This window comes from Mercenaria mercenaria, chromosome 4 (assembly GCF_021730395.1).
Source record: "Mercenaria mercenaria strain notata chromosome 4, MADL_Memer_1, whole genome shotgun sequence".
In the NCBI taxonomy this organism is placed as follows: Eukaryota; Metazoa; Mollusca; class Bivalvia; order Venerida; family Veneridae; genus Mercenaria; species Mercenaria mercenaria.
The window spans coordinates 84,579,757-84,598,569 of NC_069364.1; the positions used below are offsets into that span (position 1 = coordinate 84,579,757).

At 36.3% G+C, this 18,813-nt stretch overlaps 1 protein-coding gene and 1 long non-coding RNA gene across 6 annotated transcripts in view; one reads left to right on the top strand and one right to left on the bottom strand.

Annotated features, from left to right (window-relative positions):
* Positions 1-18,813, top strand: part of LOC123552334 (uncharacterized) — a 136,197-nt gene that overhangs the window by 97,047 nt on the left and 20,337 nt on the right. For all 5 annotated transcript variants that reach the window (XM_053541847.1, XM_053541848.1, XM_053541846.1 and 2 more), the window contains 3 exons: positions 4,578-4,680; positions 10,332-10,493; positions 17,309-17,411. In XM_053541847.1, coding sequence (XP_053397822.1) covers positions 4,578-4,680; positions 10,332-10,493; positions 17,309-17,411 — 368 coding nt within the window. The remainder of the gene's footprint in view (positions 1-4,577; positions 4,681-10,331; positions 10,494-17,308; positions 17,412-18,813) is intronic.
* On the bottom strand, positions 1,977-4,564 carry LOC128556497 (uncharacterized). Its single transcript, XR_008370713.1, has 3 exons — positions 3,768-4,564; positions 3,213-3,291; positions 1,977-2,688 (listed from the first exon to the last, which is right to left on the bottom strand). It is a non-coding gene; the product is annotated as an uncharacterized LOC128556497 (long non-coding RNA).

Genomic DNA, 18,813 nt, shown 5'->3' on the forward strand with positions numbered 1-18,813 from the left:
ATTCACCTTTTTATGTCCCTTGAATTTGATTACGCCTGACACAAATGAGCCACGCCATGAGAAAACCAACTTAATGGCTTTACGATCAACATGGATCCAGACCAGCCTGTGCATCCGCGCAGTCTGGTCAGGATCAATGATGTTTGCTTTCAAAGCCTATTGCAATTAGTTTAGTTTATACTAATTTATTTTAGCTTGATTGTGATGAAAGCTTTAACCTTATTATAACCACTCTCTAGTCCGCTTCCTGGAAAAACCAGGACTGGTATCTTATGAGAAGTCATGGTCGTGACCCCAGTGGGGATCGAACCCACGACCCCTGGATTGAGCGGCTGATACCTTATCCACCAGACGCCCCTGGTAATTAGAGAAACCGTTAGCAAATAGCATGGACCAGACTGCGCGGATGCTGGTCGGAAACGCACTATGTTGGTTTTCTCATGGCGCGGCTCAAATTATTTAACTTTTCAGTGTCATCCTTTTTCCATTATGCATTGGAAGCCATTTTATATTCAGATTTGTGTTTATTTTTAGAGCAGTTGATTCTGGAATTTCATTCGCTTGCCTCTTATCAACTAATTATTTACCAATTTGTTGCTTGTCAACGTGTGTGGTACGTAAGGCAGCTAACCATAAAGCAGACAACTATAAAGTGACATTTGACTCAACATTTAAACTATTGTTCAATATCGTCATCTACAGCAGTCATTAAACACTCCAGTGTGTGGTATCTTAGCTTCCTCAGATTGGCACTGTTTTACTATCCAGCAGCTGCTGTCTCCTGTGACAGCCGCCAAACTTGAATACTATAAGTTATAACTTTGAGACTTGATGCATTTCTTTATTATCAGTAGGTGAGCAACAGTGCCGTGAACCATACTTTTTTCTTGCACACCGGACCCAGGCTTTTCCCATGATGTTACCCAGTCCATTTTGGAAATTTGCAGAAAGATGAAAAAGTTATTTCTGTACAATATAATGTCAATGTAATTATTGACATGATATTGTTTAAGTTGTCTTCAAAGCACCCACTAATAAAATTACTTACTGTCATCAGAGATTGGTACACATTGTCATGTATGGCATTGTCATGAATGGCGTCGTTTTTCTTGTAATTAGTCATTAAAGCAGTCTCTAGGGCCTATTTACCCATAAGGCAACTGAACTGAAAAGCATATTTAATTCATTACAAGACCAGGCCTGCTATAAATGCAGAATTGAAGGGGTAGGCCACAACTCTGATTTATGTAATTCTTTTTTTCTTTCGAAATTTAGATTGTTCATGGAAAGTGTTAAAAGTGATTTATTAGTTCCAAGCAGTTTATGTTTACCATTAATATGTACTGTACTATAAATAGTAACAAACTGCTTAGGACAGAATCCTTTTACTTAGGCCAATAACCAAAAGCATGCACAGTTACCAATTACTAAGACAGCCGTGGATGTGTGACATCTTTTTTATGTCATTTTACTCTGTGGCCCTTCTGCAAATATAGGTTTAACAGCACTAATGACCATGTCAGACCTGCTATTGCTGTTTAATAAAATAAAGTTTGGTAAAAAAAGCATTCTAAAAAAATTTCTTTTGCATTAACCATACAGTAAAGGTTTTATGTAAAAGAGAATAGATATATCTATGCTTACTTAAATAAATAACGCTTCCTGCCCGCTTAGCTAAATAGGGAGAGCGCCGATCTACAGATCGCAGGTTCGTGAGTTTGATCCTCATGCAGGCCGTATGTTCTCCAGGATGATTTGATAAAAGATATTGTGTCTGAAATCATTTGTCCTCCACCTCTGATTCATGTGGGGAAGTTGACATTTACTTGCAGAGAACAGGTTTGTACTGGTGCAGAACCCAGGAACACTGGTTAGGTTAACTGCCCACCGTTACATAACTGAAATACTGTTGAAAAATGGAGTTAAACCCAAAACAAACAAATATAAGTAACTCTTTGGTTGAATTTTCTGGCAAATTCTGACTGTCTTTTTTAGTTAGACAAATTATCAAAAGTTTATCAAGCCATAGCTTTGTAATAACTATATTCATTGAAAATGCTTTCTAGTCACATTACTAAGTTAGATAACTCTTGATTGACTTTTTTTCAGAATATCATAATTTTTAACTTATATTTAGATTTTTAGTATGCAAGTATGTATCAGTGTCAGTTGCTTTTGAATAGTTGAGTGCACTTTCTTATGGACAGCTCTTGTTGATATCAATACTATACACTATTCTGTTTTAAAGATTTTGACATTGTAATGGTTACCGTACTTTGGGATATTTTCGTGTTGGCAAATTTTCGCCCTTTTAGCCCAAAATGTAGTGGTTTAATTTTGGCGTGTATTTTTCGCCATTTTACATAGGTGGCAAAAATTTGCCCGAAAATTTCATCAAAATCCAACAACTTTACCAGCATTTTTGAAGAGTATCCAAGGGAGGTTACTTTTCTGCGATTATCCAACTACACAAACTGCGTACATGTGACTTTATTATATCTGGTATATACATACTGAAATTTTTTGCAAATTGTATTAAAATATAAAAGCAATAAAATTCGTTAAAATGTTCACGAATATCTGTGGATAAAATTTTGTACTTCCTACCTTTGCGGCCGGTTGTTTCACTGTATATTTCTCGCAATTCCACATCACTGCTTTTTTCTACTGGCAGAAGAACTTCTTTTTCTTTCGGTTGAAAATATTTGAGAATAGACATGTTTGTTTTCACAATGTGACAACCATGTACAGTAAGTGTATCAAAATTCTAACTGCCGATTATCAACTACACATATTCAATATTTAATAAAACTTGGTCAAGGTGAGAAAATCTCTGGTTTCACGTTTTTGTAACAATATAGGTAATACAAAAGCAATTATAATTTCACACCCGATGTCAGGTATTCCAGTGTTAACATTTATATGGTTTCAAATGTTGGACATAGGTATATTTTCGAGCGTTATATTTTCGCCACTTCATAAGGGTGGCAAAATAGGCGAAAAATTAACCATGACGAAAATATCCGAAAGTACGGTATATGGTGGCATGCCCAATTAATTTGTTCGATCTTTTCCACACATTTCTTTTAAGTGTGATTTTATGTGCTTTAGTCATTTAAAACAAGCATTTACTTTCGATCATGTGAAGTCGCGATATGACCTTGTGTTGGTGCAATGTTAAACCCAACAAAATAAAATAAATAAATTTCTACCGTTTGATTGACTGTGATGCAATTCTTCTCCTTTCTTCTAACAGAATAATTTAAGGTCAATTTGTTTTCTTAAATAAACCTGGAATGAATAATTAATTAAGTGCAATATTACCTGCCTGTCTGTGTGTAATTAACTGTGTGCATATATGGTGTTTACAGCATGATGTGGAATGAAATTATTTTAATAATACATGTTGTATACATGTCAATCTAGGAAGAATGCTGCCAAGTGGTTAAGGCCGCTGACTTTGGATCACTTGCCCCTCACCAATGTGGGTTAAAGCTTCAACTGGGTTGGGGGAGGATTCTTCATATGAGGAAGCCATCCATCTGGCTTATGGAAGGTTGGTGATTCTACCCAGGTGCCTGCAAGAAATGAAAAAATGCACAGAGTGGCACCTTGTGTCTTCTTCCACCATCAAAAGATGGAAAGTCGCCCTATGACCTATAATTGTGTCGGTGCAAGGTTTAACCCAACAAAAAAATTTATATCAAGATGCTTTGCATATGTATATTGCAATGTCAATAATTTGTAATTAATTTGTTGTTCTGTACCTTGGTGGGTTCAAACTTCACTTGTGATTTCATGTGAGAAAGCCATCCAGTTCTCTTGTCGGAAGCCTGTAATTCTACCCAAGTGCCTCTTCCTGCTTGCTGATAATGCCCAGAGGGGAATCTGCAGTCTTTCTTTGTGGTTAAAAGTTGGAATGTCGCCATATGATCTAAGTTGTCACCTCGATCTGAACACCTAAATAAACTAAGCATAGATTTGCCAATTATTACATTGCATTGTTGTAAACGTAGCTCACTATAGACTTTGTAAATTTCACATCATTTTCCATGCTTTGATGAACTAGCGCATGGTAGATGTTTATACTAAGGGAGATAACTTTTTTTAATATTCATGAGTGTTTTCTTAATTCTCTTGTTACTCTGTTTGCAAATACTTGCGAAAATAAAACTTTTGTGAAATATTACCCAAATCTACAGTATGTGATGCACTATATTGTAGACAGTTTGGTGTGAAAGTTTTTACACTTATGCAGATTCTTACTTTACCTTTACCCTGCTAAATTTCTAAAATGGACTGGTCCATCATTCAATTTGGGCAATACCATTTATTATTTGAAGGGGTGTTCTTGAAAATTTACTGACTGAATAGCGAACAGTGCAGACCGAGATGAGCCTGCATGGATATGCAGGTTGATCTTGGTCTGCACTGGTCACAAAGGCAGAATCACTTGCTGCCAGCAGGCTAATTTTTAGGTTAAGATATTTTACTTTTTTCAAAAGTGATTTTGTTTACTTAACATATAGTCTGTTTGAATGCACATTTATACTTATTGTTTCTGTCCTCATTTTCAGCTATGTGAAGACATACCTGTTGCCAGATCGAACCAGAGGAGGGAAAAGAAAAACTAAAGTGAAAAAGCATTCAACCAGTCCAACATTTGATGAAACACTGAAGGTAAGAAAAAATCAACAGTCAGAATATTTGACCAAAATAACTATTGAAAGAAAAATTACATAAGTCCAACATTTGGCAGAAAAGAAATTAAACCAGTTAAGAAAAATTCAACAAGCCCAACATTGAATTTGTGGAAGTACTAATGAGGAGAGAAATTTAATAAGTCAAAAATCTGATTAACATTAAAAGTAAAGAAAACTAACTGTCCGACATTTGACAAAAAAACTAGAGGTACAATTTCAGTCAGTCCAACATTTGATTAAACACTAAATGTTAGAGAAATCCAAGCACCCCTACATTTGATAAGTTGAGAAACTGAATGTCCAACAATTTTCAAATAGTAAAGCAAAAAGAAATTTAACAGTGTAAGATTTGATATAACACTGAGGGTAAAATCACTATAAAAGTATAAAGAGATATTAAACCAGTCCAACATCTTGACAATATGCTAGATGAGAGAAGTTTGACCAGTCCAGCACATGACATAACACTAAAAGAAAGTCTGATATTTGAGGAAGCACTAAACAAATCAGGTAATGAAGTGTGCCTTATGTTTAATGCTTCGCAAAATGACCATTTTTATGGATTCATTTTGTGTTTGCTACAATTTTATATCTGTTTCCAGACCTTTGACCACTGTAAGGATTGGAAAGATCTATGTATGTGTTAAATGTACTTCAAGTGCTGCCTTACTTAGGTTAATCAACATTTTATACTGGGAGTCTAAGATAGGTGAAATTACAGTATTATATTAAGTTATCTTTCTTCATCAGTGAATTATCTGTCTCCATGAAGCGGAAGAGTTTGGCTTGAAGGCAAGGCTTTTACTGACTTATTGCCTCTGATGAAAGCATTGTCTAATGGTAGTTGGTTGTTGCTGAAATACTCCATTTTACTTCTGTGAGTTTAGTCTGCTTACCAGACTGAATGTTCATTTTTTAGCTCATTTGAACCAAAGGTTCAGGTTGAGTCGTTAGTACGCTGTGGTCTGATGTTTATCGTTCCTTAGTACGCTGTGGTCCTTTGTTTATCATTCATCAGCAACTGTTTACACACCAGAGGCTACAATTTTGGCCCAGTTTTAGGAACTTTGCCTAAATTGTTTATTAGTCCCCTACTGGTTGAAAACCAGTTTTGGGGACTATAGGAATGCTCTTTTCCGTCATTCCGTCATTCCGTCTTTCCGTCATTCCGTCATTCCGTCCGTCCGCAATTTCGTGTCCGGTCCATAACTCTGTCATCCATGAAGGGATTTTAATATTACTTGGCACAAATGTTCCCCATGATGAGACGACGTGTCATGCGCAAAACCCGGACCCCTAGCTCAAAGGTCAAGGTCACAATAGGCGGTCAAAGGTCAACAAGGCTTTTTTCCTGTCCGGTCCACAACTCTCCCATCCTTGAAGGGATTTTAGTATTACTTGGCACAAATGTTCCCCATGATGAGATGATGTGTCATGCGCAAATCCCGGACCCCTAGCTCAAAGGTCAAGGTCACAATTAGAGGTCAAAGGTCAACAGGGCTTTTTTCCTGTCCGGTCCATAACTCTCCCATCCATGAAGAGATTTTAATATTACTTGGCACAAATGTTCCCCATGAGGAGACGACGTGTCTTGCGCAAAACCTGGACCCCTAGCTTAAAGGTCAAGGTCACAATTGGAGGTCTAAGGTCAACAAGGCTTTTTTCCTGTCCGGTCCATAACTCTCCCATCTATGAAGGGATTTTAATATTACTTGGCACAAATGTACCTCATAATAAGACGATGTGTCATGCACAACTTTCAGACCCCTAGCTCAAAGGTCAAGGTCACACTTAGCAGTCAAATGTTAACATAGCATGAACAGGGTCTGTTTCGTGTCCGGTCCATAACTCTGACATTCATTAAGGAATTTTAATATCACTTAGCAAAAGTGTTCCCCATGATGAGACGATGTGTCATGCGCAAATCCCGGACCCCTAGCTCAAAGGTGAAGGTCACAATTGGGGGTCAAAGGTCAACAGAGTTTTTTTCCTGTCCCGTCCATAACTCTGCCATCCATGAAGGGATTTTAATATTACTTGGCACGAAAGTTTCCCATGATGAGACGACATGTCGTGTGCAACACCCAGTACCCTAGCTTAAAGGTCAAGGTCACACTTTGAGATCAAAGGTCAAGAGGATTTTTTTCCTGTCCTGTCTATAACTTTGTCATGCAAAGCAGGATTTAGATATCAGTTGGCACAAATATTCCCCTGGATGAGACAACATGTCATGCGCAAGAACCAGGTCCCTAGGTCCAAGGTCAAGGTCATATTTAAAGGTCAAATTCAAGAATGACTTTGTACGGAACATTTCTTCTTCATGCATGGAGGGATTTTGATGTAACTTGGACCAAATGTTCACCACCATGAGGCACCCTTGTTTTTAGAATTACGTCCCTTTGTTTTTACTATAAATAGATTTTATTGTAACTTTTTTATTACTGGCGGTAGAGAAAAATCGAGACCACTTTTCTGTGGTACAGCATGCATGTTACATCCAATTTTTAGGTGTATTTTGACCTATCTCTACCTGGTAAAGAGTTTCTTGTGGACTTATATTATTATTTTTTTTTTTTTTTTTTTTTTTTTTTTTAAAGATTAATTTCCCTTTGTTGTTACTATAAATAACTTACATGATAACATTTTTATAATCAGCCAAAAAAATTCAATATGAAAACAACTGTGGGTTTTTATATATGCACATTTTAATCCAAGTGTGTTGTTATAATGTTATAACATATTGTATATGTAGTACAATATTGTTTATACATCATTGACAGATATCAGTTCATTATGTTATACTGCAATAGAAAAAATTAGGTGCCTTCCAGTAGGGGACTTTGTATTGCATGGCAATACTTCATTCACTTGTTTAATTTATATCTCGCATTAGTTTTGGTTATTCATGCAACTATAGATCATATTTATTTTTAGCTTGACTCGGAAGCTATCCTGCTTACACCGGTGTCCACATGCAGTTTGGTTAAAGTTTCAAACTTTCACTTTATAATTATTTGATGGATTTACTCCAAACTTAAAATATAACACACATGGTATAACACAATAGCCACAATACTTATTCCAATATTTAATGAATGTTGAGCCTTTTTTACTAAGAATTTCAGATAAAATTTTAATGCACTTTCTCTTTGTTATTTTTAAATGGATTTGATTCAAACTTAAAACATTAGTTCCACATCACCATTCGTGTCATATAACACAAGGTCTATAACACCAGTGAATTATTTACCTTTTTATTATGAATTTGTTTTACTTTCACTCTATCAGTATTATTACTATATCAGTTTTTCACAGAATTTTTGTATTCAACACTGTGTAGGCCATATAGCCACTTTTAAGCTGTTATGGTGGAGGAAGACCCCAGGTGCCCCTCCGGGCATTATTTCAGGAACAAGCAGGCATCTCATGGTAGAACCACTGACCTTCCGTATGCTGGCTGGATGTCTTCCTCACATGAAAGAATTGTGAGATTTCAAACTAACAGTGGTGAGAGCAAGTGATTTGAAGTCAGAGACCTTAACCACTCAGCCACATAGACCCCTTTCATAGAAATAATCATTTTGAGTATAAAAACATATAGAAACCGTCAGAAGAGTAAGAAACTGTTGCAAAATAGAAGATTATTGGACAAACTGCCATTGAAAATATATATGTTTTTGAGTTTTGAATTTCATAGACATTTTAGTCTGTTTCAAAATATTTGTTAAATCTATGTGTGACAGGAAAGGCCGTACTGGCGACAGTAACCATCAAAACAAATCAACACCCTTTACAATATTTACAAATTTATTTACATAAGATGATTATTAACAATGAATAGATGATATGAAAAAAAAACTGATTATAAGAAAGAAAAAAAAAATCAAAGTTCAGTATCTCCGGATACAAAAGATCTTACAGTTCCATTCTAAAGTGACGTGTCACAGTTCTTTAATTTAATTGCGAACTTTAAGTAGCACAAACAATATCAAAACGTATCTTGAAATAAAGTCCCTTTAAACCGTGAATATGTTGATTCCGTATTGGCTCCCTATGGTGGTAGGTGATTGCATCCCTGAGCTGACTTCAGAGGTTAACAAAAATCATCATCTTTGCGGTTTACGGCACAACCATGGGACGAAAGCTCTGCGCTGGGAATATCACATCCAGGCGAGTGAAGACAAGTGAACCTCGGGCATTGTACTTCCGGGTTATGACATCACCAGGTAAAATCGTCTGGCGGAAGAAGCTAAAATATATAACATATGGTAAGCACCATAGCAAAACAAATAAGTCAGGGCATATAACTGCTCCTTTGGGTACACCATACCTCCGTAGGCTCCCATAAATAATATGTGCTACTTATACAAAACATAATGTGCTACAAAGTTCAGACGTCACGTGATTAAAATACGTCACTAATTACTTCCATTATTACAAAAATTACTTACTTAAAAGACTAAAGTTAAAGTATGAAAAAGATATGAAAAGTATATGATGAAACATTATAGATACGGACATGATAAACTGCAGCTATTATTTACAACTAAAAATTAACCAAATTCAATGTAAATCAAACGTTATATCATAGTTGGTATCGATATAATATCTAATGCCATACACTACAACGGACATTAATTAGATGTGCTATAGACTGGCACACAATTACAAATTACAATAATATATTACATACATGGTACTAGACTTGCCATATAGATTTATTCATAACAATACAATGCAGTAATGACGTTCCATAATTAAAAAAATGTTTGACATAAGTTTTTGAAACAGTGATTTACAATTATCACGATACAAATTTCAGTATAAATCTAACATCTTATATAAAAGAAACGTTTAGACTCCTCTTTCTAAATAATTTACAAAAGTCTGAAAAATTTAATAAATTATCCTGACATACCGAAACTAGCAAAAATCATGTGCCGAAAAGTAAATGTTACAGAATTCTGTAGAATGAACAAAAATTTACCAAATAAAAATCGTAATGCAAAAATCATACAAAAATCTAACAAATAAATTTCTTACCTCGATCGAGCATAAATTTCTAGCAAGAAAAATTAATCAGACATAGATTCGTCTATAATGTCGGAAGGTGGTGTGCGCAAGGCATATCTAGTCCAGTCTATTTAAAGGGTAATGTCCCGCCAAATACTAAATTTCATGGGATTCACGGCCTATGCGTAAACTCTTGACTATTTGTATTTCCACGGGATTCAGGATATAGCCGGGGAATCTGACTACTTTGGCGCGGATTGAAATTGACAATTTGAGGCCCATTATAGTGGTTTTGGGGATAAAAACATGAATTACTGAAGTTTATAAAATATCAACTTTCTTATTACTGAACCGAATTTAATGAAATTTACATGGAAATTTAAGTTATGAAATACAGAAAAACATGAGAGGTATTTTATGCGTGAAATCTGACATTTACCTCAATAACTCAAAAATTTACAAAAAGATGGTGCAATACCTGCATTTACACTACAGATAAAATAAGGCCTGTATGTCAATTTGTGACATTATGATATAAAGGAGATAAGCCTCAGTAAGAATAAAAAGATATTTGAATTTTGCTACTTGAGTAATAGTTAAATCTATTCTTTTCAGTATTCTTTAACAAAGAGTGAACTAGAAAATCGTACCTTGTGGTTAACTGTATGGCACAATGATCGGTTTGGTAGAAATGTGTTCCTTGGTGAAGTCACAATCAACTTTGACTACTACAAGTTTGAAGACCCATTTCCGAAATGGTATCCATTACAAGAACGGGTAAGTAGCAAGCAGTTTAATCTATAATAGGTCTTTGAAGTATTAACAGTCCTAGTACTAATGCTAATTTGAGAATTTCTGAGTAATTTATTTCAAGGTCAGTCATAGATGCTTTCCTTTTCCTGTTTTGATAAAAGTTTCATTGTCAGAACCTCTTTTTAATTGGTTTGAAAAGCCCAAATTCATGTAGTGTCCATAAAGTAATCCCTCACATATTGCTGCATAAGTCCAAGCAAATTTATCAGATGCCTTGATTTAAGGTCTTGCCTCCACTAATTCAAGGTCAAGACCATCTCATGCTCATTTACATTTACATGATTAAAATTCTGCCATGCCAAAATTCCATGTCTGAACAAAATGATCAATTACTACACTGTATCCCTGTAAATACAAAGTAAACACAGTTTATGTATAAAGCCAATTAATACATTTGATGAAGATTTCCTATGTTTGTGATAAGTGAGCACGTTACATGTTTAAAGGTCAGTTTTATAAAAGGCCATAACCATCATAGAAACCCTTTAGCGACTGTGGATCATGAGTTCAGGGTTTGAGCCCCAGTAGATACCTTGGTATTTTCTCTCCCAGGGTTTACTGTAGTGGTGTCAGAAGTGTTTGACGGACTCATGAGGTGGGCATGGAGTGTCATTCTGGAGAGCAGGGGAGCTCTGAAAAGTAAAGGTGGAGAGGTGTAGTGATATTAGGTTTATAGGCCACTTCGAACAGCCTTGCTGTTGGGTTAACCCTTTAGCGACGTGGTTAAGAGTGTCTGCCTACAGGCTTTGAGCCCCAATAGGGTCCTTGGTACTTCTCTCCCAGGGTTTACTTTAGATACATGAATATTACAGTATCTTAAAGAATAAGTTCATGAAAAAGTAATAAAAGTCTCTACATAGGGGAATATAAAGGTGATTGAAGTGGTAGATTGGTATTCTAGATGTCTAGACACAATACAATAGAATTATCTGCAAAATAAAGAATTTGGTAAATAACCCCATGTTACTGAAAATAGATTACTGTTTGTATAAGGAAATGGATAAGGTTTTATAAACCTGAAAAAGTTATTTCAGCAGACATCATTTGAGACATAAAATGGAATTATCTCAATGTCTGCAAGATGAATATTCTTAAAATATGTTTTGAATGCCTCATAGCTTCAGGTGCAAGATGTATATTGAACTCTAAAGGGAGCACAATTGTCCAAGACTGGACCTAGGAGTTTCTGAAGTTTACGATGAATATTCATTTGATGATATAAAGGGTTATTGATCAGAACAGGACAAACTGGTTTTATCATCCTGTAAAATCAGAAATTTTAGAAAGGGTTTTAATTTCAGTATGTTTGTTAATGGCCCGCATTCACAAAAGTAAAAACTTGTGAAAATGCTGCCATTTATAGAAATGGCACTGTTTAGTGAACAAGATTGCCTTTTATTAGTCCCCTACTGGTTGAAAACCAGTTTCGGGGACTGTAGGAATGCACTTTTCCGTCATTCCGTCCGTCCGTCCGTCCGTCCGTCCGCAATTTCGTGTCCGGTCCATAACTCTGTCATCCATGAAGGAATTTTAATATTACTTGGCACAAATGTTCCCCATGATGAGACAACGTGTCATGTGCAAAACCCGGACCCCTAGCTCAAAGGTCAAGGTCACAATTGGAGGTCAAAGGTCAACAGGGCTTTTTTCCTGTCCGGTCTACAACTCTCCCATCCTTGAAGGGATTTTAGTATTACTTGGCACAAATGTTCCCCATGATGAGATGATGTGTCGTGCGCAAATCCCGGACCCCTAGCTCAAAGGTCAAGGTCACAATTTGAGGTCAAAGGTCAACAGGGCTTTTTTCCTGTCCGGTCCATAACTCTCCCATCCATGAAGAGATTTTAATATTGCTTGGCACAAATGTTCCCCATGAGGAGACGATGTGTCATGCGCAAAACCTGGACCCCTAGCTTAAAGGTCAAGGTCACAATTGGAGGTCAAAGGTCAACAAGGCTTTTTTCCTGTCCGGTCCATAACTCTCCCATCTATGAAGGGATTTTAATATTACTTGGCACAAATGTACCTCATAATAAGACGATATGTCATGCACAACTTTCAGACCCCTAGCTCAAAGGTCAAGGTCACACTTAGCAGTCAAATGTTAACATAGCATGAACAGGGTCTGTTTCGTGTCCGGTCCATAACTCTGACATTCATTAAGGAATTTTAATATCACTTAGCACAAGTGTTCCCCATGATGAGACGACATGTCATGCGCAAATCCCAGACACCTAGCTCAAAGGTCAAGGTCACAATTGGGGGTCAAAGGTCAATAAGGTTTTTTCCCTGTCCGATCCAGAACTCTGTCATCCATCAAGGGATTACAATATTACTTGGCATAAATGTTTCCCATGATGAGACGACGTGTCATGCGCAACACCCAGTACCCTAGCTTAAAGGTCAAGGTCACACTTTGAGATCAAAGGTCAAGAGGATTTTTTTCCTGTCCGGTCTATAACTTTGTCATGCAAAGCAGGATTTAGATATCAGTTGGCACAAATATTCCCCTGGATGAGACAACGTGTCATGCGCAAGAACCAGGTCCCTAGGTCTAAGGTCAAGGTCATATTTAGAGGTCAAAGGTCAAATTCAAGAATGACTTTGTACGGAACATTTCTTCTTCATGCATGGAGGGATTTTGATGTAACTTGGATCAAATGTTCACCACCATGAGGCACCCTTGTTTTTAGAATTACGTCCCTTTGTTGTTACTATAAATAGATTTTATTGTAACTTTTTTATTACTGGCGGTAGAGAAAAATAAAGACCACTTTTCTGTGGTACAGCATGCATGTTACATCCAATTTTTAGGTGTATTTTGACCTATCTCTACCTGGTAAAGAGTTTCTTGTGGACTTATATTATATAGATTTTTTTCTTTTTTTTTTTTTTTTTTTTTTTAAAGATTAATTTCCCTTTGTTGTTACTATAAATAACTTACATGATAACATTTTTATAATCAGCCAAAAAAATTCAATATGAAAACAACTATAAGTTTTTATATATATAAATTTTAATCCAAGTGTTTTGTTATAACATATTGTATATATAGTACACTATTGTTTATGCATCATTGACAGATATCAGTTCATTATGTTATACTGCAGTAGAGAAAATTAGGTGCCTTCCAGTAGGGGACTTTGTATTGCATGGCAATACTTCATTCACTTGTTGTAAATAGTCTAGCTTGAGAACCTATTGCATTTTAGAAGCTAAATTGACAGATTACCAAACCAGTTTTTGACTGTGCCTAGGAAGTGGCCATAATGTATATTAATAGCTGATAATTTCTAGGTCAAGAAAGTTACAGAACAGTAACTTGAATTGTTAGTAATTGATTAAACAATAAAACCAGTATGAGAGACAACACCTCTTTTATTAGCTCACCTGTCACATAGTGACAAGGTGAGCTTTTGTGATCACCCTTCGTCCGCCGTCTGTGCGTCCGTGCCTCTCGTGTGTCCGTGCGTCAACAATTTCGTGTCTGCACGATAGTGGTTTCGTTTATGATTTTATTTTAACCAAACTTGCACACAACTTGTATCTTCATAAGATCATGGTTCCTTTCTTGAACCGGCCAGATCCCATTATGGGTTACAGAGTTATGGCCCCTGAAAGGGCCAAAATTAGCTATTTTGACCTTGTCTGCACAATAGCAGCTTCATTTATGATTTGATTTTTACCAAACTGGCACACAACTTGTATCACCATAAGATCTTGGTTCCTTTCTTGAACTGGCCAGATTCCATTATGGGTTCCAGAGTTTTGGCCCCTGAAAGGGCCAAAATTAGCTATTTTGACCTTGTCTGCACAATAGCAGCTTCATTTATGATTTTATTTTAACCAAACTTGCACACAACTTGTATCACCATAAGATCTTGGTTCATTTCTTAAACTGGCCAGATCCCATTATGGGTTCAAGAGTTATGGCCCCTGAAAGGGCCAGAATTAGCTATTCTGACCTTGTCTGCACAATAGCAGCTTCATTTATGATTTGAATTTAATCAAACTTGCACAAAACTTGTGTCACCATAAGATCTCGGTGCCTTTCTTGAACCGGCCAGATTCCATAATTGGTTCCAGAGTTTTGGCCCCTCAAAGGGCTAAAATTAGCTATTTTGACCTTGTCTGCACAATAGCAGCTTCATTTATGATTTGATTTTAACCAAACTGGCACACAACTTGTATCACCATAAGATCTTGGTTCCTTTCTTGAACTGGCCAGATTCCATCATGGGTTCCAGAGTTATGGCCCCTTAAAGGTCCAAAATTGGCTATTTTGGCTTTTGCAGCCATATAGAGACTTCATTTATGGTTTTATTTGATACAAACTTCCAAAATATCTTCAACAACAATACATCTTGGATTCCATGACAAATCAGATCCATTCGTAGGTTCCAGAGTTATTTTATCTTATACCTGATTACCTCCCCTGATTGTAATAAAAAAATGAATTTATATAAGTAAGTACTTATTGTTTGAAATTTCATTATTGTCATTAGTTGGACTGAGCCAATGAGGGTAGATAACTATGGACTGATTTTATGTCAAATTACCTCCCTTTATTTCAAATTAAAATGGGTATATCTCCGTAACTAATGAAGATGCTGATCTGAAATTCCATTTATGTCAACAGATTTATTTGGCAGATCCTTCTTTTGTTCACTTACAATAATTTTCTCTTTAATTACTTCCCTTTTACATTACTATAAATAGCTTATTTATAGTAACTTTTTAGCTCATCTGATTTTTTGAAAAAAAATGATGAGTTATTGTCATCACTTGAGCGGTTGTCGGCGTCGGCGTCGGCGTCTGCGTCGGCGTTGCCTGGTTAAGTTTTATGTTTTGGTCAGCTTTTCTCCTAAACTATCAAAGCTATTGCTTTGAAACTTGGAATACTTGTTCACCATCATAAGCTGACCCTGTATAGCAAGAAACATAACTCCATCTTGCTTTTTGCAAGATTTATGGCCCCTTTTGTACTTAGAAAATATCAGATTTCTTGGTTAAGTTTTATGTTTAGGTCAATTTTTCTCCTAAACTATCAAAGCTATTGCTTTGAAACTTGGAATACTTGTTCACCATCATAAGCAGACCCTGTACATCAAGAAACATAACTCCATCTTGCTTTTTGCAAGAATTATTGCCCCTTTTGGACTTAGAAAATCAGTTTTCTTGGTTAAGTTTTATGTTTAGGTCAGCTTTAATCCTAAACTATCAAAGCTATTGCTTTAAAACTTGCAACACTTGGTCACCATCATAGGCTGACCCTGTACAGCAAGAAACATAACTCCATCCTGCTTTTTGCAAGATTTATGGCCCCTTTTGGACTTAGAAAATATCAGATTTCTTGGTTAAGTTTTATGTTTAGGTAAACTTTTTCTCTTAAACTATCAAAGCTATTGCTTTGAAACTTGCAACACTTGTTCACCATCATAAGCTGACCCTGTACAGCAAGCAACATAACTCCATCCTGCTTTTTGCAATAATTATTGCCCCTTTTGGACTTAGAAAAATCATTTTCTTGGTTGAATATTATGTTTAAGTCAACTTTTCTCATAAACTATCAAAGCTATTGCTTTAAAACTTGCAACAGTTTTTCACCATCATAAGTGGACACTGTACATCAAGAAACATAACTCTATCCTGCTTTTTGCAAGAATGATGGCCCTTTTTAGACTTAGAAAATCATGGGTAGGACAATATTTCTATTATACAAAAAAAATCAGATGAGCGTCAGCACCCGCAAGGCGGTGCTCTTGTTTATTATTGGCCATAGGGAAAAACCGAGACCACTTTCCTGTGGTACAACATGGATGGTACCTCCACTTTTTAGGTGTATTTTGACATATCTGTACGTTGTAAGAATTTTTTTTTCTTTTTGGTTTATTTTCTTCCCTTTGTTGTTCCTGTCCTTTGGACTTAGATATTTTTTCTGAGGACCTTCTTGTCTCTAGTGCAATGATAACAGGTGAGCTATATAGGGCCATCATGGCCCTCTTGTATTGTTTGTGAGATTTGATTGTGTTGAATAATTTTAACATTCAAAATCTTTTGTCATCTTAGAGTTGAGGACAAAGCTAATTTCTTTTGTTGTCCCCGCTGCATCAAGCCATGAAATTAAATCTTAATAAAAAATTGAAATTCCCTTAAATTTGGAAACCCATGATTTCATGTAACTACAAAATCTTTTTTGCCAAAGCCAAGATATTTCCAACCAAATTAAATGATTTCTCAGTGTTGATGACAGGATCTGGAGATTATGGATTTAGAGGTCATAGCTTTAGTCTTGTTTATGAAAATCTAATTATCAAATGTGGTATAAAGTGCAATAATTATAGGTTATTAAATTTGTATCGAGAAATATGCACAAGTTCTGCAGAGGAAATATTGTGAAACTTCATGAGCGCACTATTATTTCAGGAAAGCAGAGAGCATATATTTTTTGGTGCAGATCTAATAACCTATAATTATTGCACTTTTTATTACATACACATCTAAACTAATGATTGGTATATATGATATAAATGATTTAAATTGAAAATATCATTGTTAAAGAAATTTTGAAAGCGAGCACACAAATGAAACTGATGTTGCAACTGACGTAAATTGACACACATCCCATATGAAATGTGAACGTCAGTACAGAAAAATATTGACATTTCAGGTTCCATTGTAACTTAACAGAGTTTATAATTTAGTATGTAATATTCGTTATGTTCAGGGTCCATATATGATTCAAATTTATCTTTAACCACTTCCTTTTTCATTTCTAGATGGATGCTCCCCCTCCATCCATGATGGTATACAAGGGTGATTTAAGTCTCTGTGTTAGATTTGTGCCTGCTGAAAAAATAGGTGCTTCCCCTGCTGCAAGCAGTAAGTATTTTTCCTCAAATGTACTTTGGTTCCATTAGAATATATAAATATGAGTTGGGAGACCAGTCAAAAATCTTGAGCATCTGATTGGTTATTTCTTAACAGGATTTTAAAATTGACCAATCAGAAAATTGCATTTTGAGACAGGTCCTCAGAGTCTGGGGTCAGAGACTTTAGTCTGATCAAAACATTCTTGTCCAGCAGTGAATATTAAATTGTCTTTTGGTCAGTTTATTTGCACATGGTCTCTTAGTTCAAGCACCACTATTGTCACATTCTTTCATTTTGGAAGGCAAACAGTTTGCAGTTTGTTAGTGGTTTTACCAAGTGCAGTAGCCATTAGTTCCTGAATCAGGGCTGTTTGGGGTCACTGCTTAGAGCTTTTTAAGGCTAAAATCCATGGACATTTTTTCAAAGTAACAAAAATGTAATCAGTTACATTGTGAGAAAAATGGAGACACATACATTCATTGTTGCCAATTTCAACTTTATTAATCCCCCGCCGTGGCGGAGGAATTATAGGAATGGTCTGCGTCCGTCCGTCCTTCCGTCTTTCCGTCCTTCCGTCCGTCCGTCCTTCCGTCCGTAACAAAATCGTGTCCGGTCCATATCTCCTAAACCCCTTGAAGGATTTTCATGAAACTTGGGTCAAATGATCACCTCATCAAGACGATGTGCAGAACCCATAAGTCAGCCTTGTCGGTTCAAGGTCAAGGTCACAACTCAAGGTCAAAGGTTTCAGCCTGCCATTTTGTGTCCGCTCTATATCTCATAAACCCCATGAAGGAATTTTATAAAACTTGGGTCAAATGATCACCTCATCAAGACGATGTGCAGAACCCATGAGTCAGCCATGCTGGCTCAAGGTCAAGGTCACAACTTAGGGTCAAAGGTTTTGAGCCTTCCATTTTGTGTCCGCTCTATCTCTTCTAAACTCCTTGAAGGATTTTCATGAAACTTGGGTCAAATGATCACCTCATCAAGACGATGTGCAGAACCCATGGGTCAGCCTTGTCGGCTCAAGGTCAAGGTCACAACTCAAGGTCAAAGGTTTGAGCCTTCCATTTTGTGTCCGCTCTATATCTTCTAAACCCCTTGAAGGAATTTTATCAAACTTGGGTCAAATGATCACCTCATCAAGATGATGTGCAGAACTCATGAGTCAGTCATGCCGGCTCAAGGTCAAGGTCACAACTGAAGGTCAAAGGTTTTAGCCTTCCATTTCGTGTCCGCTCTATATCTCCTAAACCCCTTGAAGGAATTTTGTAAAACTTGGGTAAAATGATTACCTCATCAAAACGATGTGCAGAAATTATGAGTCAACCATGTCAGCTCAAGGTCAAGGTCACAACTAAGGGTCGAAGGTTTCAGCCTGCCATTTTGTGTCCACTCTGTATCTCCT